General features: G+C 43.2%; 1 protein-coding gene across 1 annotated transcript in view; it reads left to right on the plus strand.

Moving 5' to 3' along the window:
* Positions 1–26,507, plus strand: part of LOC132820887 (coagulation factor X-like) — a 75,025-nt gene that overhangs the window by 30,706 nt on the left and 17,812 nt on the right. The window contains exons 8-9 of the mRNA XM_060833246.1: positions 2,554–2,771; positions 11,079–11,196. Of these exons, the coding sequence (XP_060689229.1) occupies positions 2,554–2,771; positions 11,079–11,196 (336 nt within the window). The remainder of the gene's footprint in view (positions 1–2,553; positions 2,772–11,078; positions 11,197–26,507) is intronic.

A 26,507-nucleotide genomic window follows, 5' to 3' on the forward strand; every position in this document is an offset into this window, starting at 1 on the left:
GGGCAGATGTAAGAGAGAGGCCAGCGCCTAATGGTGAACGTTGCATGCAAAGCACTATTAGGAGATCAGTCTTCAGGGCAAGGCACCTCCAGGTTGATTCATAAAGCAGTGGGTGTGCTGTTCCTCGCTCTTCCTACACAGTTATACAAAACAATGTTATAGCATTCCAACTTCCCAGAGCAAAGTTGTCTCCCACATCAGCCTGCTGTGTGGGGCCTGTGCACCTTCTGTAAGATCGCATTACAGTGCACAATAATATTTACATATAGGATATTCTGAGTGAACTCCCCGTCACCTGTCCTTCTTGTTGGCATTAGCCCAGATGTTAATATCATCTAGGGAATAATGCCCACACACAAGCAGAAGATGGGATCAATCTACTTAAACTGTAAATGCATGATGTCGAAAACATAGTTGTTTCATCTCAGGCATCAGGCCCGGTTTAAGATTGCATGACTATTGAATAATTGAGATTTACAGCATGGAAACAGGCACTTTGACCCAGTTTTGACTATTCAACTAGCCCAATTTGACAGTATTTGGTCTATATTCCTCCATAATTGTTCCATCCTTGTCCTTGTCCACTTGTTTCTTAGATGACAAAGTTGTACTCACTTCCACGACCACCTCTGACAGCTCATTCCAGACACTCATCATCCTCTGTGTGAAAAAATGGTCCTCTGGAGCCTTTTGTACCTCTCCCCATCACCTCAAACCTATACCTTCTAGTATTAGACCCCCCCTACCATGGGGAAATGCCTTTGGGTATCTATCTTATCCACAGAGTTTATAGACCTCTGTGAGGTTATCCCTCAGTCTCCTATGCTCCAGGGAAAGAAGTCTAAGTTTGTCCAGCCTCTCCTTATAAATCAAACTGTCCAGTCCAGGTCGCATCCAAGTAAATGTTTTAATGCACTCTTTCTCAGAGAACAATATCTTTTCTACAGTAGGGCAACCATCATTTCCTGAAGAAGGGCTCATGCCCGAAACGTCGATTCTCCTGCTCCTTGGATGCTGCCTGACCTGCTGCGCTTTTCCAGCAACACATTTTCAGCTCTGATCTCCAGCATCTGCAGTCCTCACTTTCTCCTCAACCATCACTTCATGCAGTACTTCAAATGTGGTCTTATCAATATCTTGTATAGCCGCAATAAGATGGCCCAACTCATATACTTAATGCTATTAGGTTCATGCTGTTTAACACTAAGAACCACAACTCAAGAATTGATTTGCCCCTCACAAGATCTGTTCTGTCACCAGAAACATACTCTGAAGGCAGCAAATGTTGGGAAAGCAACCCGAGACATCTTGGTCCAACTTTCCACCAACATCATTGTGCCTGAACTTCCAGAAAAGCTTTCACCAGTTGGGAAAATCCAACTTTGTGCCTTTATTTATAATACCAAGAATTGTGAATGCTTTCTTAACAGCTTTATGCTGTCATCTTTAGAGATCTGGTATGTGAAACCACATTTATATCAACTCTTGTCTAAATTCAAGAGGGGAATTCAGTTTAGAAATAGAAACCCAATAGAAATAGAATTAGAATCCCTACAGTATGGAAACAGGCCCTTTGGCCCAACAAGCCAACACAGACCCTCCCAAAAAATATTCCGCCCAGACCCATTCCCCTCCCCCCAATTATCCTACATTTAACCCTGACTAATGTACCTCGCCTACACATCTCTGAACACTACAGGCAATTTCCCCTGGCAAATTCACCTAACCGGCACATCTTTGGATTGTGGGAGGAAACCCACACAGACACGGGGAGAATGTGCAAACTCTGCACAGTCGCTCACGACTGGAATCGAACCCGGGTCCCTGGTTCTGTGAGGCGGCAGTGGCTAACCATTGAGCCACTGTGCTGCCCCAAACCGAAGTCAGCAGAGTATGTCGGATTGTAGTACAGGGAAGGGAAAATTGAATAGAGGTGTTCAAAATCCCACGGAGTTGATTGAGAGAAAGTGGTAACATTGGGGGAGGGGTGTGGGGTGTGGAGGGTTAGTAACCAGAAGACACAGATAAGAGAAAACTTCAGGAGGTATTCAGAAGGTTTTCCCCATTCATCAAGTTATAGGGCAATTAGGGATGGGCAATAAATAGTGGCCTCAACAGCAAGGCTATGAATAGCAGAGTCAATGTAATGCCAAGTCTGAAAACAGCTGCACAATCAAATTCAACACCAAGTTTTAAAAGGGGATTGAACCAATGCAGCAAGCAATGCAGGACTGTGGGAAAAAAGGAGGGGCATGAGACTCAATGGCCCATTCTAACCTAGATGGGCCAAATGGACTGCTTCTTTGACTGAATCATGGAACAATACAATGTCTACTACCCATTGGCACAATCACCATTTGGTGATTATTGATGTATTGACAGTGTGTCATTGATTGTATGTTTGGGAATATGGTGATCGGATTGCCAAGCAGAAGGACAGGGATTGCTTCTGAGCTATAGGCTTCCTTTGCAAAAAAGAAAGCCATTCAAATTACGAGTGGTTGAAGCAACTTTCAGACACAAGTCCACACTGAGTTTATTTCTTCTTAACAGTTCCTTATCCTTGTGGGACCGTCATAAAGAACAGAGTCCGAAGATCAGATTTGGATGGTGACTCTGTGTTAGCTAACAACACTGCGCCGACAGACAGCTCTGCATCAAACAGCACCAGTGACCAAGCTATTGAGCCAACCCACAACTCTAACCCCACTGACCACATTGTAAGGATTGTGGGTGGACAGGATTGTCCCTTGGGACAATGCCCATGGCAGGTAATCCCTTCATTTCAACCTTCAAGCTTCATAGACGTTAGTGCTCCAGTACGTTTCTCATTGCGTTATCATTTGACCCATTCAGGTTGGCTTCCCAACAATTGTCCAACATAGAAACATGCTCCTTCCACCTGGCTCAGTCTCATTTTCACATTAGGTCCCCATCCAAATTGATTCGCATCCAATCCACATTAAGGGTGCTTTTCCCAACGCTCGTAGAAAGTGCATTGTAAGTGCAGAACAGATCTGACTTTCACAAATGGCCATTCTTCACCCGGGTTCCTTTACACTGTCAGTCACTGGGTTACAACTTCCTAGGTGTTTGTGTGAGACAGGAAGATTGGAGCCAGGTACACTGACACCTGGGAGGCAGTCGCTGGTGGCTGTGAGCAGAAATTAAAAGCCTAGCTACCTAAGTAAAACCCTTCTGAGTCCACTGTCTACCTCTATAACAAATATGGCTCCTGATCCCTACCAAGCAATGTACAACAAAGATGACCACCATGGAAGAGACCATTGACTTACAGATGGAAGGTAAAAACTATGTGAAGAGAAAAAGCTCATTTTCTGTCCTGGACAATGGCATTCAGCTAGTTTGGTTGTTCACGGGCAGAAAAGGTAAATTAGCCATAGTCCCACTCCCTCATGAGGCAAAGAGAGATGACTAGTGGTGGTTTAACCTGAGGGTTGAGAAAGTGGGACCATCATTGTAACCGCAACTGGTACCGGAATTGAACCACCGCTATTGGCATCACTCCACACTGCAAATCAGCTGTACAACCCACTGAGCTAACCTAACCCCTGCCCACAAGTTATGCCATGTGTATTGTGTTCAATTCCATTGATGAACCAGGATTATATATCAACATTGACTTCACCGGTTTCAAAATCTCCCATCCCCTCTATCTCATCTCAGATCCAACCCTCCAACTCGGCACTGCCCTCTTGACCTGACCTATCTGTCCATCTTCCTTCCCACATACCTGCTCCACCCTCTCAACTGACCCATCACCATCATCTTCTATCTGCATCCACCTATTGCCATCCCACCTACCTTTCTCCACCCCATCCCCTATTTATCTCTCAGCTCCCTTCCCCCACCTTTCCTGATGAAGGGTTTCTGCCCGAAACGTTGGCTCTTCTGCTCCTTGGATGCTGCATGACCTGCTGTGTTTTTCCAGCGCCACACTATTTAATTCTGACTCTCCAGCATCTGCAGTCCTCGCTTTCTCCAGGAATATATACAATCACAGTAAGATTACACAGAATCAGACCATTCAACCAAACCATCCCTTCCCATTGTTTGTGCTCCAGTTGAGCCTGCCCTCATCTTTCCACATCTGAATCAACCATTGTAATTCCCTTCACCCTCGTATGTCTGTCTCGGTGCTTCTTCAATGCATCAGCTCCATTCACTGCCTGTCAGAGTGTAATCTCACCAGGCCCTGATCAAAGAAATGCCTGGAATTCCTGATTGGATTTATTGGTAACTATCTTGTGTGGAAAAGAGTTAGTTCGTTAGAGGAAACATTTCCTCTGCATTAATTCTGCCAAAGGCTTTCTGAATTTTAAAGACCTTAATTAGGACACTCCTAAGCTTCCCCTTTTGGAGAGAAAAGACCCAGCTTGTTTATACATTTCTTATACACAAATATATATGTTTCCAGGATCATCCTTCTAAATCCTCTTTGCACCCTCCCCAGTGCCCCTCTATCCTTCTGATAAGATGGTGATGAGGACTGCACATTTAAAAATGTGGTCAAACCAGGGTTCAGTATAGATTTAGCATAACTTCCCCACTTCTCAATTCGGTTGACCTAGTTTGTTCCTTAAAGGCTTTTTTTAGCCCATGGACAATCTTAAGTGTGTAATGTGTTTTCTATCCAGGTTCCCTCTACTCCTCTACCTCACCTTACACCTTTCCAAGTAACAAATGATCTATCAATTCCTCATACAAAATGTATTTCCTCAGTATTTATGTGTGCTAATCCTCATTTAGTCATTGAGTCATAGAGATGTACAGCACGGAAACAGACCCTTCCCTCCAACCCGTCCATGCCGACCAGATATCCCAACCCAATCTAGTCTCATTTGCCAGCACCTGGCCCATATCTCTCCAAACCCCTTCCTATTCATACACCCATCCAGATTTTAAATGTTGCAATTGTACCAGCCTCCACTACTTCATCTGGCAGCTCATTCCATACACTTACCACCCTCTGCATGAAATAGTTGCCCCTCAGGTCTCTTTTATATCCTTCCCCTCTCACCCTAAACCTATCTCCTCTAGTTCTGGACTCCCCCACTCCAGGGGGGAGTCTATTTATCCTATCCATGCTCCTCAGGATTTTATAAAACTCTATAAGGTCACCCCTCAGCCTCTGACACTCCAGGGAAAACAGCCCCAGCTATTCAGCCTCTCCCTATAGCTCAAATCCTCCAACTCTGGCAACATCCTTGTAAATTTTTTCTGAATCCTTTCATGTTTCACGACATTTTTCCGATAAGAAGGAGACCAGAATTGCACGCAATATTCCAACAGTGGCCTAACCAATGTCCTGTACAGCCGCAACATGACCTCCCAACTCCTGTACTCAATACTCTGACCAATAAAAGAAAGCATACCAAACGCTTTCTTCACTATCCTATCTACCTGCGACTCCACTTTCAAGGAGCTATGAACCTGCGCTCCAAGGTCTCTTTGTTCAGCAACACTCCCTTGGACCATTTGACCATGGCGTAAGTTCAGTAATGTTCTGTAGATTGCTCCTCAGTATGGATGATTTCCCATCCAACAAGACTCCATTTGGTGTCACCAACAAATTTAGAAACTGTTGTCTTATTAATAGAAATTGTAAGCAGCTATGGCCTCATTACTGATCCTCATGGAACCTCTCATCCAACTGTCTGTGACTCTGAATAACTTACCTTTACTCAGACGCTGTTTACGGTCTTGAAGCCAGCTGCCAATCTACTCTGCTCCATTCTCTTACTTGGTCTACTATGAGGCACTGTGTAAAAAGACTTGTTGAAAATCCAGATAAATTACATTGTCATTGTCTACTCTCCGTTTACTTCCTCAAAAATCCCATGGCTGTTCAAGCAGCAATCCTTATTTCTGAAATTGAAGCCAACTATTCAACGACTCATGATTATTTTTCTTGTTTCAAGATGTTCTTCAATTTGCTCCATGAGCAATGATTCCATTATTTTCCTACCTCTGATGTTGAACTGGCTGGTTTGTAATATCCTGGATAGAATCACAAAGTTATTACAACTCAAAAGTTGGCACATCTTACTTTTATCGCTTTTTAAATGAGCATCTCTCTTACCTTGACCCTACAGTCCTGCACATTTTTCCTTTCTGAATAATTTGGTTGAATCTAGTTCTCCGCACTCTTTTGCCACACATTCCACTCATTGTGTGGAAAGTTCTTCCTTGGATCACTTTTACTTCTTTAGCCCAATTCCTTTGCTTCTGTGCCCCTTTCCATTCTCAATCATTTCACTGATGCTCTATTCCCTATCTATTCTGTCTAGACCCCTCAGGATTCAGAGCACCTCGGTCAAATATCCTTGCAGCCCTCTCTTTCCTGAGAAAAACAGCACCAACTTCTCCAATCTCTCTTCCTATTTGAAATTCCTCATCCCTGGAATCATTATCATGAACTTCTCTTGTGCTCCCTCTCTAATGTCTTCACATCTTCACTGAAGTGCAGTGCCCAGAACTGTACGTAATATTCCACCAGTGGTCACCTTGGTGTTTAGTACAAGCTCATCATAATTTCCTTGTCCGTGCCCTATTAACAAAGCCTTGAACAGTATATGCTTTGTCAACTGCTCCCTCAACCTATCCTGTCATCTTGAATGATCGATGCAGGTGTACCCCAGCTTCCTCTGCTCTTGCACTCTCTTCAGAAATGTATCTTTCTTTTGTATTGCATCCTATCATTTCTACTTTCCCTGTATGAGATTGTATTTGCCACTTGTCGGCCTATTCCATCAGCCTCATCACCACACCTCATCACCTCAGCAGATCTCCCAACCTCATAGTTCCCCAACTCTGCATCGCCTAGTTCTACCTCAACCCAAAATCCACAAACCTGACTGCTCCAGTCAACTGATTGTCTCTGCCTGCCCTCTGCCCCACCGAACCCTCTGTCCTGTCCCTCTCGGTTTATGAACTCCTGCGTACGTTCCAGACACCACCCACACCCTCCACCTCCTCCATCACTGCCAATTTCCCAGCCCCCAACACCTCATCTTCACGTCCAGTCCATATAGACATCCATCCCCCATGGCCAACACCGAAAAGCCCTCCATTTCTTCCTCTCCCGCCAACCCGACCAGTCCCCCTCCACTGATACACTCATTCGATTGGCAGAATGGGTCTTCACTTTCAACAACTCCTCCTTCGAATCCTCCCATTTCTTTCAGACCAGAGGGGGTAGACATGGGCACCCACATGGGCCCCAGCTATGTCTGCCTTTTTGTCGGGTATGTGGAACAGTCTCTCTTCAGCAGTTACACCGCATTATCTCCACCTTTTCCTCTGCTACATTGATGACTGTACGGTGCCACCTCGTGCTCCCATCAGGAGGTTGAATAGTTCATTAACTTCGCCAACACCTTCCACACTGACCTCAAGTTCACCATGAACCATCTTCCAAACCTCCCTCCCTTCCTGGACCTCTCCATCTCCGGCGACTGACTCAGTACAGACATCTGTTACAAACCCGCCAACTCCCACAACTACCTGAAGTACACCTCCTCCTACTCCCCCTCCTGTAAAAACCTGACCCAATTCCTCACCTCTGCCATTTCTGTTCCCAGTAGGAGTAATTCCACTCCAGGACATCCCAGATGGCCTCCTATTTCAAGGACCAAAATTTCCCTTCCCACATGATCAACAATGCCCTCCAGCGCATCTCCTCCACTTCCCGCACCTCTGCCCTTGAACCCCACTCTGCCAACCGCAACACGGATAGAAACCGCCTGGTGCTTACCTTCCACCCCATGAATCTCTGGATACAGTGCATTATCCTCCACCACCTACAATCAGACCCTCCACACCCCATTTATGTTCCACAGAGAACCATTCCCTCCATGACTCCCTCATTAGCTCAATGCCTCCCACTAACCCACTCAACACCTTCCCTTGCTGCTGCACAAAATGTAAAACCTGTACCCACACTTAGCCTCTCACCTCCCACCAAAATCCAAAAGGATCATTTTAAATCTAGCAGAGATTACCCTGCGCATCCAGTCACCTCATCTGTGGTGTCCATTGTTATTGATGTGGTCTCCTCTACATGAGGGAGACAGAACACTAACTTACGGAGCAGTTCAGGCAACATTTCTGGGATACACGTACTAAACAACCCCACTGCCCTGTGGCCGACCACTTCAACTCCCCCATTCCGCCAAGGACACGCAAGTCCTGGGCCTCCTCCACCGTCAAATCAAAGCCACCCACCACCTGGAGGAAGAATGCCTCATCTCTGCCTCAGGATCCTCCAATTTCACCAGTTGCCAAATCTTCCTAGTCCCCACCTCATCCATCTCGTCACCGCCCTCTTGACCTGTCCCACCCTCCCATCCTCCTTCCCACCTATCTGCTCTACCCTCCCGACCGAACTATCACAATCACCCCCACCCGGATCCACCAATTGCCTTCCCAACTACCTTTCCCCCAACCCCATTTTATCTCTCAGCCCTCTTCCCAAGCCTCATTCCTGATGAAGGGCGTATGCCTGAAACGTCGACTCTCCTGCTCCTCAGATGCTGCCTGACCTGCTGTGCTTTTTCAGTGCCACACCTTTTGACTCTGACTGTCCAGCATCTGCAGTCCTCATTTTCTCCTATTCCACCTGACTGTCTTTTTTAGATTAGATTACTTACAGTGTGGAAACAGGCCCTTCGGCCCAACAAGTCCACACCGACCCGCCGAAGCGCAACCCACCCATACTTCTACATTTACCCCTTACCTAACACTATGGGGCAATTTAGCATGGCCAATTCACCTAACCCGCACATCTTTGGACTGTGGGAGGAAACCGGAGCACCCGGAGGAAACCCACGCAGACACGGGGAGAACTCCACACAGTCAGTCGCCTAGTCGGGAATTGAACCCGGGTCTCAGGCGCTGTGAGGCAGCAGTGCTAACCACTGTGCCACTGTGCCGCCCACAGAATATCCTCTCAAAATTTTACACTCTGCTCCTCACAGTTCACAATTCTTCCAAGTATTGTATCATATTCAAACTTAGAAATTATGCCTCATACACTAAGTTCTACTTTGTTTAATATATAGACAAGCAAAGCTGCCATCGTTGATCTCTAGAGAAATCCATTAAAAGCTTACTCTGTACTAACACATAGTCACTATCACTCTGGGCTTCTTGTCACTCAGCCAATTTTGTCTCCAATTTCTACTGAACAATTATTAAATGAGTTATAACTTTGTGCAAAAGGCTAATGTCTGTTTTAATGCCTGAATGTGTCTATTGTAATGCAAGTAGTGTCAGGAATAAGGGTGACAAACTCAGAGCATGGATCAGTACTTGGAGCTACGCTGTTGTGGCCATTAGGGAGGCTTGGATATCACAGGGGCAGGAATGGTTGTGGGATGTGCCAGCGATTAGATGCTTCAAAAGGAACCGGGATGGGGAGAGTAAAAGAGGTGGGGGAGTGGCATTGCTAATCAGGGATGGTATCACAGCTGTATAAAGGGGGATTATCGAGGAGGGTTTATCTACAGAGTCAGTATTGGTGGAAGTCAGAAACAGGAAAGCAGCAGTCACTTTATTGGGAGTTTTCTACAGGCCCCCCCCCCCCCCAATAGCAGCACACAGAGGAGCAGATTGGGAGGCAGATTTTGGAAAGGTGCAGAGGTAACAGGGTTGTGTCATAGGTGACTTCAACTTCCCTAATATTGATTGGAACCTCCTCAGTGCAAATAGATTGAATGGAGCAGATTTTGTCAGGTGTATCCAGGAAGGGTTCCTGACTCAATATGCAGATAGGCCCACTAGAAGGGAGGCCATATTGGATTTGGTGCTTGACAGCGAACCAAGTCAGGTGTCAGATCTCTCAATGGGACATCATTTTGGTCATAGTGATCACAACTCCCTGACCTTTACTATACTCATGGAGAGGGGTAGGAGCAGACCGTATAGGAAAATATTTAATTGGGGAAGGGGGCATACAATGCTATTAAGCAGGAACTGAGGCACCTAAATTGGGCACAGATGTTCTCAGGGCAATGCGCATCAGAAATGCACACATCAGTTTTCCCACAGTTGTCAATTTAATTATTAATTTTATCCCACATTATTATTTCAATATGTTTCCCGCACTGAACGTTGGCCTAAATGGGCTGTTGTTGCTAGAATTATCTTGACAACCTTTTCTGGACAAAGATGTAATATTTAGGGTGCAAAGATCCTCAGACACCACCTTCCAAACATGACCACTTCCATCTAGAAGGACAAGGGCAGAAGACGACTGCCTGCCAGTTTCCCTCTAAGCCACTCACCATCCTGACTTGGAAATAGGTCACTGTTCCTTCACTATTGCTGGGTCAAAACGGTAGAACTCCCCCCAGCCTTTCAGCACTGTGAGTCAACCCAGAGTGAGTGAACTGTAGCAGTTCAAGAAGGCAGCTCACCTCCACCTTCTGTATGGGCAACTAGGTCTGGGCAATTAATGCTGGCCCAGCCAGTGAAGTCAATAGCCTGGGCCCAAATCTTTAAAAAGCACACTACAGAGAGACGGCAGAAATATCAAAGAATTAGTTTGCTTAGATATTAACATAGTACAGAAAACATTGTAGTCATTGCCTGGATCGCCCATTGTAGTCATTGCCTTAATATACCCAGTCCCATCTCAGCCTTCCCTCCCAATAGTTTGCTATTGAATACCAACACCAGGGATTATCGAATTTTACTGTCCATAAGCAATACTGACAGATTCAGACGGATTATATCCCTGAGTAATATCATGTGACAGAGACCAAGTTCTGACATTGAGCACTGCCACAGAGGATTAGCTGGTTGGTGTTTTTCTTTCGTCCGTACAATCCTTTGGGACACAATAAGCTCTCTATCCATGAGCAATGCCAGTGGTGGTCATCTGCAAGTCCGTGTGGTTCCAATTGCAGACCATATTGTTTGTAGAATTCCCTGATTCGGTTTCAGGGCCTTAACACTTTTTTAAGCTGCCTGTGTTCAGTTTAATGGTTTTTACTTTAAATGTTTGATGGGACCAATTAATGATTATCCTGAAGCTCTATTGAATTATCCAACAGGTTCTTTTAGTCGATGAAAATGGCAAAGGGTTTTGTGGAGGTACAATTCTAACTGAGACTTTGGTGGTGACTGCAGCTCATTGTCTGAACGAAACAACAACGATCACTGCTGTTGTGGGTAACTATCCTTTCCTAAACTTCCTCTTTGATTTCCAATTTAAATAAACTCAATTTTACCAAGAAACAGTGAAATAATTCTCCAATCTAAGAGTCTGTGGTTTGCAAACTGTTTAGACTATGTGTTCTTCTGTCCGAGAATTCATTCACATTTTGCCTCCAGGAGGGTATATTTCACCTGAAGTGGCAATGCTCATGTTATACTATTCAATATGGCAGCAAGGGATAAACCAGGGAATAGGCTAACTTTAGTCTGTCTAACTTTAGTGATGAGAAGCTATTAGGGCAGTTCTGAGGGCCAGACTTAATCTGCGTTCATAGAGGCAAAGATTAATTAAGAGGCTATTGGGGCAGTTCTGAGGGCCAGACTTAATCTACGTTCAGAAAGGCAGAGATTAATTAAGAACAATCAGCGTGGCTTTGTTAAGGGGAGGTCATATCAGACCAATTCCATTGAATGTGTCAACATGGTGGCCAGATGTATAGATGAGGACAATGCTTGGACTTCAGCAAAGCTCCTGGTAAGGTCATATATGGGAGACTGACAGCAGAGATAAGGAGTCCAAGGAAAATTGGTAAATTGGATCTGCAATTGGCTGAGTGACAGGAATCAGAGGGTGATGGTCGAGGGGAGCTTCTCCAACTACAGTTTTGTGTACAATGGGGTCCCACAGGGGTCAGTGTTGGGGCTCTTGTTGTTTGTGGTTTATATAAATGATTTACACTTGAATGTAGAAATGTTAGTCAGTAAGTTTGCCGATATAAAATCAATGGGGCGGTAAATAGTGAAGACGATAACCTAAAATACAAGAAAATATAGACACTAGACAGATGGACTGATCAGCGGCAAACGGAATTCGATCTGGTTAAATGGGTGGCGATGCACTTGGGCAGGTCAGAACATGGCAAGTGGATGCATAATGAATGGTAGGACGCTGGGAACCACAAAGGAACAAAGAGATCTTGGTGTACACATCTAGTGGTCTCTTAAGGTATCAGTTGGATGAAGTGGTTAAAAAAGCATATTGTTATTTATCATTATCATATATGCCTTAATTAACTCAGGCATAAAGTTGAAGAGTTCAAGCCAATGATGTTGTGCTGGGATTATATAAATTGTTGGCTTGGTCCCAATTAGAGTATTGTGTACAGTTCTGGAATTATCGGAGCATTGTTCAAGTTTCAGTCGAGACGGTAAATTTTAAAAGATATAAAAGCTTATTTAAAGGGAACAGCATTCTTCATGTTTTATCAGCGGAAGTTGGAGTGGGAGGAGAGACAGCAAGGACCAGTGACCTGATGGGAAGGTAAATTTTAAAAGATATAAATGTTTACCTCGTGAATAAGTGGAGCACACTGAGCAGGAGCAGACATGGGACTGCGGGGTAAGTGAGGCTTTATATTTGGGTGGTTGCTTTACCTGAAACACTCCTCGGGTATTATCTCCCACCCATCCTCCTCCTCTAGCCAAAAAGTAAGGATTCTGTGTGCCGGATTGGTAAGGTGACTAGTTCCTTTTTAGTTTTTTAGTCGTCTTGTTGGGAGTTTAGAGGTTCAGGCAGTTGAATGCTCCTCCTGCTGAATGTGAGAGGTAAGGGTCACCACCAGCGTCCCGCTAACTACATCTGCGGGAAGTGCACCCAACTCCAGCTCCTCGAAAACCGCGTTAGGGAACTGGAGCTGGAGCTGGATGAACTTCGGATCATTCAGGAGGCAGAGGGGGTTATTGAGAGGAGTTACAGGGAGGTAGTCACACCTCAGGTACAAGTAGAAGGCAGATGGGTTACAGTCAGGGGAGGGAAAGGGAATTGGCATGCAGTACAGGGACTCCCTGTGGCCGTTCCCCTCAATAACAAGTATACCGTTTTGGATACTGTTGGTGGGGGGATCTTACCAAGTTAAGCAAGGGGGCACAGGTCTCTGGTGCAGAGTCTGTCCCTGTTGCTCATAAGAGAAGTTGAGGAGCAGAGCATTAGTCATTGTGGACTCCATAGTTAGGGGAACAGATAGGAGGTTCTGTGGGAATGAGAAAGACTCACGATTGGTGTGTTGCCTCCCAGGTGCCAGGGTTCATGATGTCTCTGATCGTGTTTTTGGGATCCTTGAGGGGGAGGGGGAGCAGCCCCAAGTCATGATCCACGTAGGCACCAATGACATAGGTAGGAAGAGAGATGGGGATTTAAGGCAGACATTCAGAGAGCTAGGGTGGATGTTTAGAGCTAGAACAAACAGGGTTGTTGTCTCTGGTTTGTTACCCGTGCCACATGCTAGTGAGGTGAGGAATAGGGAGAGAGAGGATTTGAACACATGGCTGCAGGGATGGTACAAGAGGGAGGATTTGGTTTCCTGGATAAATGAGGCTCTTTCTGTAGTACAAACAGGATGGTCTTTACCTTCATCAGAGGGGGACCAATATCCTGGAGGGGAAATATTCTAATGCTGTTCAGGTGGGTTTAAACTAATTCAGCAGAGAGATGGGAACTGAAATTGTAGTTCAAGTATATGGGAGGTTGAGAGTAGTGAGGTCAGAAATAAGGTTTCAAGGTTGCAAGAGGGTACTGGCAAGCAAGAATTTGGTTTGAAGTGTGTCTACTTCAACGCCAGGAGTATCCAGAATAAGGTGGGTGAACTTGCATCATGGGTCGGTACCTGGGATTTCGATGTTGTGGCCATTTTGGAGACATGGATATAGCAGGGACAGGAATGGTTGTGGCAGGTTCCAGGATTTAGATGTTTCAGTAAGAACAGAGAAGATGATAAAAGAGGGGGAGGTGTGGCATTGTTAGTCAAGGACAGCATTATGGTGGCAGAAAGGACGTTTGAGGACTTGTCCACTGTGGTAGTATCGGCTAAGATTAGAAACAGGAAAGGAGAGGGCACCCTGTTGGGAATTTTCCATAGGTCTCTGAATAGTTCCAGAGATGTAGAGGAAAGGATAGCAAAGATGATTCTGGATAGGAATGAGAGTGGCAGGGTAGTTGTTACGGGAGACTTTAGCTTCCCCAATATTGACTGGGAATACTATAGTTCAAGTACTTTAGATGGGTCAGTTTTTGTTCAATGTGCAGGGGGGTTTCCTAACACAATATGTAGACAGGCCAACAAGGGGAGATGCCATATTAGATTAGGTCCTGGGGAATGAACCTGGTCAGGTGTTAGATTTGGAGGTAGGTGAGCACTTTGGTGATAGTGACCATAATTCAGTTATGTTTGCTTTAGTGATGGAAAGGGACAGGTATATACTGCAGGGCAAGTGTTGTAACTGGGGGAAAGGTAATTATAATGTGATCAGGCAAGATTTAGGTTGCGTAGGATGGGGAAGGAAACTCCAGGGGATGGGTACAATTGAAATGTGGAGCTTATTCAAGGAACAGCTACTGCGTGTCCTTGATAAGTATGTACCTGTCAGGCAGGGAGGAAGTGGTAGAGTGAGGTAGCCGTGGATTACTAAAGAAGTTGAATCTCTTGTCAAGAGTAAGAAGAAGATTTATGTTATGATGAGACATGAAGGCTCAGTTAGGGCACTTGAGAGATACAAGTTAGCCAGGAAAGACCTAAAGAGAGAGCTAAGAAGAGCCAAGAGGGGATATGAAAGTCAATGCCAGATCGGATCAAGGAAAACCCTAAAGCTTTCTATTGGTATATCAGGAATAAAAGAATGATTGCAATAAGATTAGGGCCAATCAAGGATAATAGTGGGATGTTGTGTGGAGTCAGAGGTGATAGGGGAAGCGCTAAATGAATACTTTTTGTCAGTATTCACACTGGAAAAAGACAACGTGGTCAAGGAGAATACTGAGATACAGGCTACTAGACTGGGTGGGATTGAAATGCAGAAGGAGGAGGTATTAGCAATTCTGGAAAGTGTAAAGATAGATAAGTCTCCTGGGCCGGCTGGGATTTATCCTCAGATTGTCTCAGAAGCCAGCGAGGAGATTTCAGAGCCTTTGGCTTTGATCTTTATGTCGTCATTGTCTACAGGAATAGTACCAGAAGACTGGAGGATAGCAAATGTTGTCCCCTTGTTCAAGAAGGGGAGTAGAGACAACCCTGGAAATTATAGACCAGTGAGACTTACATCAGTTGTGGGTAAAGTGTTGGAAAGGGTTATAAGAGCTAAGATTTATAATCATCTGGAAAGGAATCAGTTGATCAGGGACAGCCAACACGGTTTTGTGAAGGGTAGGTTGTGCCTCACAAATCTTATTGAGTTCTTTGAGAAAGTGACCAAACATGTGGATGCGGGTAAAGTGGTTGATGTGGTGTATATGGATTTCGGTAACATAAAGTTCCCCATGGTGGGCTATTGCACAAAATACGGAGATATGGGATTTAGCAATTTGGATCAGAAATAGGCGATCTGAAAAAATACAGGGTGGTGGTTGATGGGAAATATTCATCCTGGAGTTCAGTTACCAGTGGGGTACTGCAAGGATCTGTTTTGGGGTCCACTGTTGGTTTGTCATTTATATCAATGACCTGAATGAGGGTGTAGAAGGATGGGTTAGTAAATTTACAGATGAGACTGAGGTCAGTAGAGTTGTGGATAGTGATGAAGGATGTTAAAGGTTAGAGAGAGACTTAGATAAACTGTAGGGCTGGGCTGAGTAGTGGCAAACGGAATTTAATGCAGAAAAGTGTGTGGTGATTCACTTTGGAAGGAGCAACTGGAATGCAGAGTGATAAACAGAGAGATATCAATGTCCATGTGCATAGATCCTTGAAAGTTGCCACCCAGGTTGATAGGGTTGTCAAGACGGCATACGGTGTGTTAGATTTTGTTACTGGAGGGAATGTGTCTCGGAACTACAATGTCATGCTGCAGTTGTAAAAGACACTGGTTAGGCCGCATCTTGAGTATTACATACGGTTCTGGTCACTGCATTATAGGAAGGATATGGAAACTTTGGGAAGAGTTCAGACAAGATTTACTAGGATGTTGCCTGGGTGGACACACAGTACAGCACTAAACTGGCAACCATTTAGTAATAAACTGAAATGAACTGTTGCCCTCACAGCCAACAATAAACTGTAATAATCTGCTAACCACATAGATCAGATATACACTGTAATAAGCAGCTGTCCACACTGGTCACTGATAAACTGCAGTAAATGGCAGACCACACAGTTTAATAATAAACTATTGGCCGCATGGATCAGTAATAAACTATAATACACTGGTCACACAAGTCAATATGCTGTACAAAACAACCAGCCACACAGATCAGTGAGAAATTGTAATAAACTGCTACCCAGACAGGTCAGGAATAAACTCTTATTAATTACAAGCCAGACAGGTCAGTAATAAACAGTACAATATATGCTACCCACACAGGTCAGTAATAAAGAGTACAATAATTGCAACCCAGGCATTTCAGTAATAAACTGTTACCCATGCAGGTCAGTAATAAACCACAATAAACTGCTACCCACACAGGTCAGTTATAAACACTACAAGAACTGGAACCCACACAGGTCAGTAATAAACAGTACAATAACTGCTACCCACACAGGTCAGTAATAAACAGTACAATAACTGCTACCCATGCAGGTCAGTAATAAATAGTACAATAGCTGCTACCCACTCAGATCAGGAATAAACAGTAAAATAACTTCTACCCACTCAGATAAGTAATAAACAGTACAATGAATACTACCTGCACAGGTCTGTAGTAAACAGTACAATAACTGCTATGTACGCAGGTCAGTAATAAACTGTAATAAACAGCTACCCACACAGATTAATAATAAACTGCTACCCATACAGGTCAGTAATACACAGTACAATATCTGCTACCCACGCGGGTCAGTAATAAACAGTACAGTAACTACGACACACTCAGAGCAGTAATGAACAGTACAATTACTGCTACCCACACAGATCAGTAATAAACAGTACAATAATTATGACACACTCAGGTCAGTAATAAACTGCAATAAACTGATACCCAAACAGGAATAATGAATTGTACAATAACTGCTACCCAGACAGTTCAGAAATAAACAGTACAATAACTGCTACCAATGCAGGTTAGTAATAAACAGTACAATGACTACTGCCCACACAGTTCAGTAATAAACTGTGCAATAACTGCTACCCACGTTTGTCAGTAATAACAGGACAAGTACTGCTACCTACTTAGATCAGCAATAAACAGTACAATAACTGCCACCAAATCAGAGCAGTAATAAACAATACAATTAATGCTTCCCACACAGGTTAGTAATAAACAGTACAATAACTGCTCCCCAATCAGATCAGTAATAAACAGTATAACAACAGCTACCCACGCAGGTCAGTAATAAACAGTACAATAACCTCAACCCTTACAAGGTCAGTAATAGACGGTACAATAACTGCAACCAACACAGATCAGTAATAAACGTTACAATGACTGCTACCCACGCAGGTCAGTAATAAACAGGACAATAACTGTTACCCACACAAGTCAGTAATAAACAGTACAATGACTACTACCCACGAAAATCAGCAATAAACAGTATAACAACTGCTACCCACACACGTCAGTAATAAACAGTGCAATAACTGTGATCCAAGCAGGTCAGTAATAAACAGTACAATGACTGCTACCCACGCAGGTCAGTAATAAACAGTACAATAACTGCTACCCACGCACATCAGTAATAAACAGTACAATAACTGTGACCCAAGCAGGTCAGTAATAAACAGTACAATAACTGTGACCCAAGCAGGTCAGTAATAAACAGGACAATAACTGAGATCCAAGCAGGTCAGTAATAAACAGTACAATGACTGATACCCACGCAGGTCAGTAATAAACAGCACAATAACTGCTACCCACGCACGTCAGTAATAAACAGCACAATAACTGCTACCCACGCACGTCAGGAATGAACAGTACAATAACTGCTACCCACACAGGTCAGTAATAAATAGTACAATAACTGTTACCCACGCAGGTCAGAAATGAACAGTACAATGACTGTTACCAATCAGATTAGTAACAAACAGCACTATAAACTGCTACCCAGACTGCAGTAATGAACTGTATAATAACTGCTACCCACGCAGGTCAGTAATAAACAGAACAATAACTGCTACCCACTCAGGTCAGTAGTAAACAATACAATAATTGCTACCCACACAGGTCTGTAGTAAACAGTACAATAACAGTTAGCCATGAAGCTAAGATGTAAACAGTACAATAACTGCGACTCACTCAGGTCAGTAATAAACAGTACAATAACTGCTACCCACTCAGTTCAGTACTAAATAGCACCGTAACTGCTACCCACATGGATCAGCAATAAACGGCTACCCCCTCAGGTCAGTAAGAAGCAGTACAATAAATGCTACTCACGCAGGTCGGTTATCAACTGTACAATAACTGCTACCCATGCAGGTCAGTAATATACGGTACAATAACTGCTACACACACAGGTCAGTAATAAACAGTACAATAACTGCTACCCACGCAGGTCAGTAATAAACCGTACAATAACTGCTACCCACGCAGGTCAGTAATAAACAGTACAAAAACTGCTACCCACGCACGTCAGTAATAAATTGTAATAAACTACTACCCACTCAGATCAGTAATAAACAGTACAATGACTGCTACCTACGCAGGTCGGGAATAAACAGTACAATACTACTACCCATGCAGATCAGGAATAAACAGTACAATAACTGCTACACAATTAGATCAGTAATAAACAGTACAATAACTGCTACCCACACAGGTCTGTAATAAATAGTGCAATAACTGCTACTCACGCAGGTCAGTAATAAACTGTACAATAATTGCCACCCACGCACGTCAGTAATAAACTGCTACCCAGACAGGTCAGGAATAAACAGTACAATACTGCGACCCATGCAGGTCAGTAATAAACAGGAGAATAACTGCTACCCACGCAGGTCAGTAATAAACAGGACAATGACAGCTACCCACGCAGGTTAGTACTAAACAGGACAATAACTGCTACACATGCATGTCAGTAATATACAGTATAATAACTGCAACACACACAGGTCAGTAATAAACTGGAATAAAGTGCTACCCACTCAAGGCACTAAAAATCAGCACAATAACTGCTATCCATGCAGGTCAGTGATAAACAGTACAATAAGTGCTACCCAGGCAGGTCAGTAATAAACACTACAATAACTGTTACACACGCAGGTCAGTAAGAAACTGTTAAACAGACAGGTCAGTAATAAACTGTACAATAACTGCTACTCACGCAGGTCAGTAAGAAACTGTCATAAATTGCTACCCACTCAGGTCAGTAATAAACAGTGCAATAACTGCAACCCATGCAGGTAATTAATAAACCGTACAATAACTGGTCCCCAGGCAGGTCAGTAATAAACAGTGCAACAACTGTTACCCACGCAGGTCAGTAATAAACTGCTACCCACTCAGGTCAGTGATAAACAGTACAATAACTGCTACCCACTCAGGTCAGTAATAAACAGTACAATAACTGCTACCCACGCAATTCAGTAATAAACAGTACAATAACTGCTACCCACGCAGGTCAGTAATAAACAGGACAATAACTGCTACCCACGCAATTCTGTAATAAACAGTACAATAACTGCTATCCACGCAGGTCAGTAATAATCTGTAATGAACTGCTACACACGCAGGTCAGTAATAAACAGTACGATGACTGCTCCCCACTCAGATCAGTAATAATCTGTACCGTAACTGCTACCCATAAGGATCAGCAATAAACAGCTACCAACACAGGTCAGTAATAAATATTACAATATCTGCTACCCACACAGGTTAGCAATGAACCACTACCCATTCAGGACCATAATAAACAGTACAATAACTACTACCCACACAGGTCAATAGTAAACTGTAATAAACTGCTGCCGACTCAGATCAGTAATAAACAGTACAATAACTGCGATCCATGCAAAACAATAATAAACTGCTACACAGACAGGTCAGTAATAAAGAGTACAATAACTCCTACCCAATGAGATCAGTAATAAAAAGTACAATAACTGTGAACCATGGAGAACAGTAATAAACTGCTACCCACGCAGGTTAGCAATAAACAGTACAATAACTGCAACTCACGCACGTCAGTAATCAACAGCACAAAAACTGCTACCCACGCAGGTCAGTAATAAACTGCTACAAACACAGGTCAGTAATAAACAGTGCAATAGCTATAACCCACACAGGTCAGTAATAAACATATACCCAGAAAGGTCAGTAATAAACTGTACAATAAATGCTACCCACTCTGATCAGTACTAAATAGTACCGTAACTGCTACCCACAGGGATCAGCAATAAACTGCTACCCCTCAGGTCAGTAAGAGGCAGTACAATAAATATTACCCACGCAGGTCGATTAGCAACTGTATAATAACTGCTACCCATGCAGGGCAGTAATAAACTGTATTAAACTGCTACCCACACAGGTTAGTAATGAACAGGACAAGAACTGCTACCCTCGCAGGCCAGCAATAAACAGAACAATAGCGGCTTCCCACGCAGGTCAGTAATAAACTGCTAACCAGACAGGTCAGTAATAAACAGAACCATAACTGCTACCCACTCAGGTCAGTAATAAACAATACAATTATTGCTACCCACACAGGTCTGTAGTAAACAGTACAATAACAGTTAGCCATGAAGCTAAGATGTAAACAGTACAATGACTGCGACTCACGCAGGTCAGTAATAAACTGTCATAAATTGCTACCCACCCAGGTCAGTAATAAACAGTGCAATAACTGCTACCATGCAGGTAACTAATAAACCGCACAATAACTGGTCCCCAGGCAGGTCATTAATAAACAGTGCAACGACTGCGATCCACACAGGTCAGTAATAAACTGCTACCCACTCAGGTCAGTAATCAACTGTACAATAACTGCTACAGAGACATGTCAGTAATAAACTGTACAATAAATGCTACCCACTCAGGTCAGCAATAATCATGACAATATCTGCTTCCCACGCATGCCAGTAATAAACAGTGCAATAACTGCTACACATGCAGGTCAGTAATAAACCGTACAATAACTGCTACCCACGCAGTTCAGTAATAAACAGTACAATAACTGCTACCCACGCACGTCAGTAATATATTGTAATAAACTGCTACCCACGCAGGTCAGTAATAATCTGTACCGTAACTGCTACCCATGCGGATCAGCAATAAACAGCTACCAACACAGGTCAGTAATAAACATTACAATATCTGCTACCCACACAGGTTAGCAATGAACCGCTACCCATTCAGGACCATAATAAACAGCACAATAACTGCTGCCCACTCTTGTCAGTAATAAACAGGACAATAACTGCTACCCAGACAGGTCAGTAATAAACAGAACAATAACCGCTACCCACTCAGGTGGGTAATAGACGGCTACCCAGACAGGTCAGTAATAAACATCATAATAACTGCTATCTGCACAGGTCAGTAATAAACAATAATAAACTGCTACCCAGACTGCAGTAATGAACTGTATAATAACTGCTACCAACACAGGTCAGTAATAAACATTACAATATCTGTTACCCACACAGGTTAGCAATGAACCGCTACCCATTCAGGACCATAATAAACAATACAATAACTGCTACCCACGAAGGTCAGTAATAAACAGCACAATAACTGCTACCCACGCAGGTCAGTAATAAACTGCTATACACACAGGTCAGTAATAAACAGTACAATAACTGCTACTCACGAAAGTCAGTAATAAACTGTAATAAAATACTACTGACTCAGGTCAGTAATAAACAGTGCAATAACTGCAACCCACACACGTCAGTAAATAATAGACCATACAATAACTGGTCCCCAGGCAGGTCATTAATAAACAGTACAACAACTGCGCTCCATGCAGGTCAGTAATAAACTGCTACCCACACACGTCAGTAATAAACAGTGCAATAACCACTAACCACACATGTCAGTAATAACAGTGCAATATCTGCTACCCACACAGGTCAGTAATAAACAGGACAATGACTGCTAACCACATGGATCAGCAATTATCAGCTATCCCCTCAGGTCAGTAAGAAACAGTACAATAAACTGCCACCCACACAGGTCTGATATCAACAGGACAATAACTGCTGCCCATGCACATCAGTAAAATAGACAGTACAATAACTGCTACCCACACAGGTCAGTAATAAACTGTAATAAACTGCTACCCACTCAGGTCAGTAATAAACAGCACAATAACTGCTACCCACGCAGGTCAATAAAAACAGTACAATAACTGCTACACACACAGGTCAGTAATAAACAGGACAATAACTGCGACTCATGCAGGTCAGTTATTAACTGCAATAAACTGCAATAATCAACACAGGTCAGTAATAAACTGCTACCCACTCAGGTCATGAATAATCATGACAATAACTGCTACCCACGCATGTCAGCAATAAACAGTACAATTACTGCTACCCACGCATGTCAGTAATAAACAGTACAATGACTGCTGCCCACACAGGTCAGTAATAACCTGTGCTGTAACTGCTACCCACACGGATTAGCAATAAACAGCTACCAACACAGGTCAGTAATAAACATTACAATATCTGCAATACACACAGGTTAGCAATGAACCACTACCCATTCAGGACAATAATAAACAGTACAATATCTGCTACCCAGAGAGGTCAGTAATAAACTGTATTAAACTGCAACCCACACAAGTCAGTAATAAACAGAACAATAACTGCTACCCACACAGGTCAGCAATAAACTGCTACCCAGACAGGTCAGTAATAAACAGAACAATAACTGCTACCCACGCAGGTCAGCAATAAACTGCTACCCAGACAGGTCAGTAACAAACAGAATAATAACTGCTACCCACGCAGGTCAGTAACAAGCAGTACAATAACTGCTACTCACGCAGGTCAGTAATAAACAGTACAATAACTGCTACCCACGCAGGTCAGTAATAACCTGTACCGTAACTGCTACCCACAAGTATCAGCAATGAACAGCTACCAACACAGGTCAGTAATAAACATTACAATATCTGTTACCCACACAGGTTAGCAAAGAACCGCTACCCATTCAGGACCATAATAAACAACACAATAACTGCTACCCACGAAGGTCAGTACTAAACAGCACAATAACTGCTACTCACGCAGGTCAGAAATGAACAAGACAATAACTGCTATCCAATCAGATCAGTAACAAACAGTACAATAACTGTTACCCACGCAGGTCAGTAATAAACAGTACAATACCTGCTACCCACGCAGGTCAACAATAACTGCTACCCACACAGGTCAGTAATAAACAGCAATAAACTGCTACCCAGACTGCAATAATGAACTGTATAATAACTGCTACCCACGCAGGTCAGTAATAAACGGTACAATAACTGCTACCCAAGCAGGTCAGAAATGAACAGTGCAATAACTGCTACCCACTCACATCAGTAATAAACAGTGCAATAACTGCAACCCACGCACGTCAGTAATAAACAGTGCAATAACTACTGCCCACGCACATCAGTAATAAACAGTGCAATAACTGCAATCCACGCACGTCAGTAATAAACAGTGCAATAACTGCTGCCCACGCACATCAGTAATAAACAGTGCAATAACTGCAACCCATGCCGGTCAGTAATAAACAGTAGAACAACTGCTACACACTCACATCAGTAATAAACAGTGCAATATCTGCGACCCACGCGCGTCAGTAATAAACAGTACAATAACTGCTACCCACTCAGGTCAGCAATAAACTGCGACCCAGACAGGTCAGTAATAAATAGAACAATAACTGTTACCCACGCAGGTCAGTAATAAACATTACAATAACTGCTACCCAGACAGGTCAGTAATAAGCAGAACAATAACTGCTACCCACACAGGTCAGTAATAAACAGTACAATGACTGCAGCCCACGCAGGTCAGTAATAACCTGTGCTGTAACTGCTACCCACGTGGATTAGCAATAAACAGCTACCAACACAGGTCAGTAATAAACATTACAATATCTCTTACCCACACAGGTTAGCAATGAACCGCTACCCATTCAGGTCCATAATAAACAATACAATAACTGCTACCCACGAAGATCAGTAATAAACAGCACAATAACTGCTACCCACGCAGGTCAGTAACAAACTGCTGTTCACACAGGTCAGTAATAAACTGTACAATAACTGCTACTCACGCAGGTCAGTAATATACTGTAATAAAATGCTACTGACTCAGGTCAGTAATAAACAGTGCAATAACTGCTACCCATGCAGGTAACTAATACACCATACAATAACTGGTCCCCAGGCAGGTCATTAATGAACAGTACAACATCTGCGCTCCATGCAGGTCAATAATAAACTGCTACCCACGCATGTCAGTAATAAACAGTGCAATAACCGCTACCCACGCATGTCATTAATAAACAGTGCTATAACTGCTATCCACACAGGTCAGTAATAAACAGGACACTGACTGCTAACCACATGGATAAGCAATTATCAGCTATCCCCTCAGGTCAGTAAGAAACAGTACAATAAACTGCTACCCACGCAGCTTAGTAATAAACTGTAATAAACTGCTAGCCACTCTGGTCAGTAATAAACAGCACAATAACTGCTACCCACGCAGGTCAATAAAAAACAGTACAATAACTGCTACCCAGACAGGTCAGTAATAAACTGTAATAAAATGCTACTGACTCAGGTCAGTAATAAACAGTGCAATAACCGCTACCCACGCATGTCAGTAATAAACAGTGCAATATCTGCTACCCACACAGGTCAGTAATAAACAGGACAATGACTGCTAACCACATGAATCAGCAATTATCAGCTATCCCCTCAGGTCAGTAAGAAACAGCTCAATAAACTGCTACCCACACAGGTCAGTTATCAACAGGACAATAACTGCTGCCCACGCACATCAGCAATAAACAGTACAATAACTGCTACCCACGCAGGTCAGTAATAAACTGTAATAAACTGCTACCCACTCAGGCCAGTAATAAACAGTACAATAACTGCTACCCACGCAGGTCAGTAATAAACTGTAATAAACTGCTACCCACTCAGGCCAGTAATAAACAGCACAATAACTGCTACCAACGCAGGTCAATAAAAAACAGTACAATAACTGCTACCCACAAAGGTCAGTAATAAACAGTATAATAACTGCTACCCACACAGGTCAGTAATAAACAGGACAATAACTGCGACCAATGCAGGTCAGTAATTAACTGCAATAAACTGCAATAATCAATACAGGTCAGTAATAAACTGCTACCCACTCAGGTCAGTAATAATCATGACAATAACTGCTACCCACGCAGGTCAGTAATAACCTGTACCGTAACTGCTACCCACAAGGATCAGCAATGAACAGCTACCAACAAAGGTCAGTAATAAACATTACAATATCTGTTACCCACACAGGTTAGCAATGAACCGCTACCCATTCAGGACCATAATAAACAATACAATAACTGCTACCCACGAAGGTCAGTAATAAACAGCACAATAACTGCTACCCGTGCAAGTCAGTAATAAACTGCTATACACACAGGTCAGTAATAAACAGTACAATAACTGCTACTCACGAAGGTCAGTAATAACTAGTGCAATAACTGCAACCCACACACGTCAGTAACTAATAGACCATACAATAACTGATCCCCAGGCAGGTCATTAATAAACAGTACAACAACTGCGCTCCATGCAGGTCAGTAATAAACTGCTACCCACACACGTCAGTAATAAACAGTGCAATAACCACTAACCACACATGTCAGTAATAACAGTGCAATATCTGCTACCCACACAGGTCAGTAATAAACAGGACAATGACTGCTAACCACATGGATCAGCAATTATCAGCTATCCCCTCAGGTCAGTAAGAAACAGTACAATAAACTGCCACCCACACAGGTCAGTTATCAACAGGACAATAACTGCTGCCCACGCACATCAGCAATAAACAGTACAATAACTGCTATCCACGCAGGTCAGTAACAAACTGTAATAAACTGCTACCCACTCAGGTCAGTAATAAACAGCACAATAACTGCTACCCACGCAGGTCAATAAAAAACAGTACAATAACTGCTACACACACAGGTCAGTAATAAACAGCACAATAACTGCGACGCATGCAGGTCAGTTATTAACTGCAATAAACTGCAATAATCAACACAGGTCAGTAATAAACTGCTACCCGCTCAGGTCATGAATAATCATGACAATAACTGCTACCCACGCATGTCAGGAATAAACAGTACAATTACTGCTACCACGCATGTCAGCAATAAACAGTACAATTACTGCTAC

This window comes from Hemiscyllium ocellatum, chromosome 12 (assembly GCF_020745735.1).
Source record: "Hemiscyllium ocellatum isolate sHemOce1 chromosome 12, sHemOce1.pat.X.cur, whole genome shotgun sequence".
Classification (NCBI taxonomy): Eukaryota; Metazoa; Chordata; class Chondrichthyes; order Orectolobiformes; family Hemiscylliidae; genus Hemiscyllium; species Hemiscyllium ocellatum.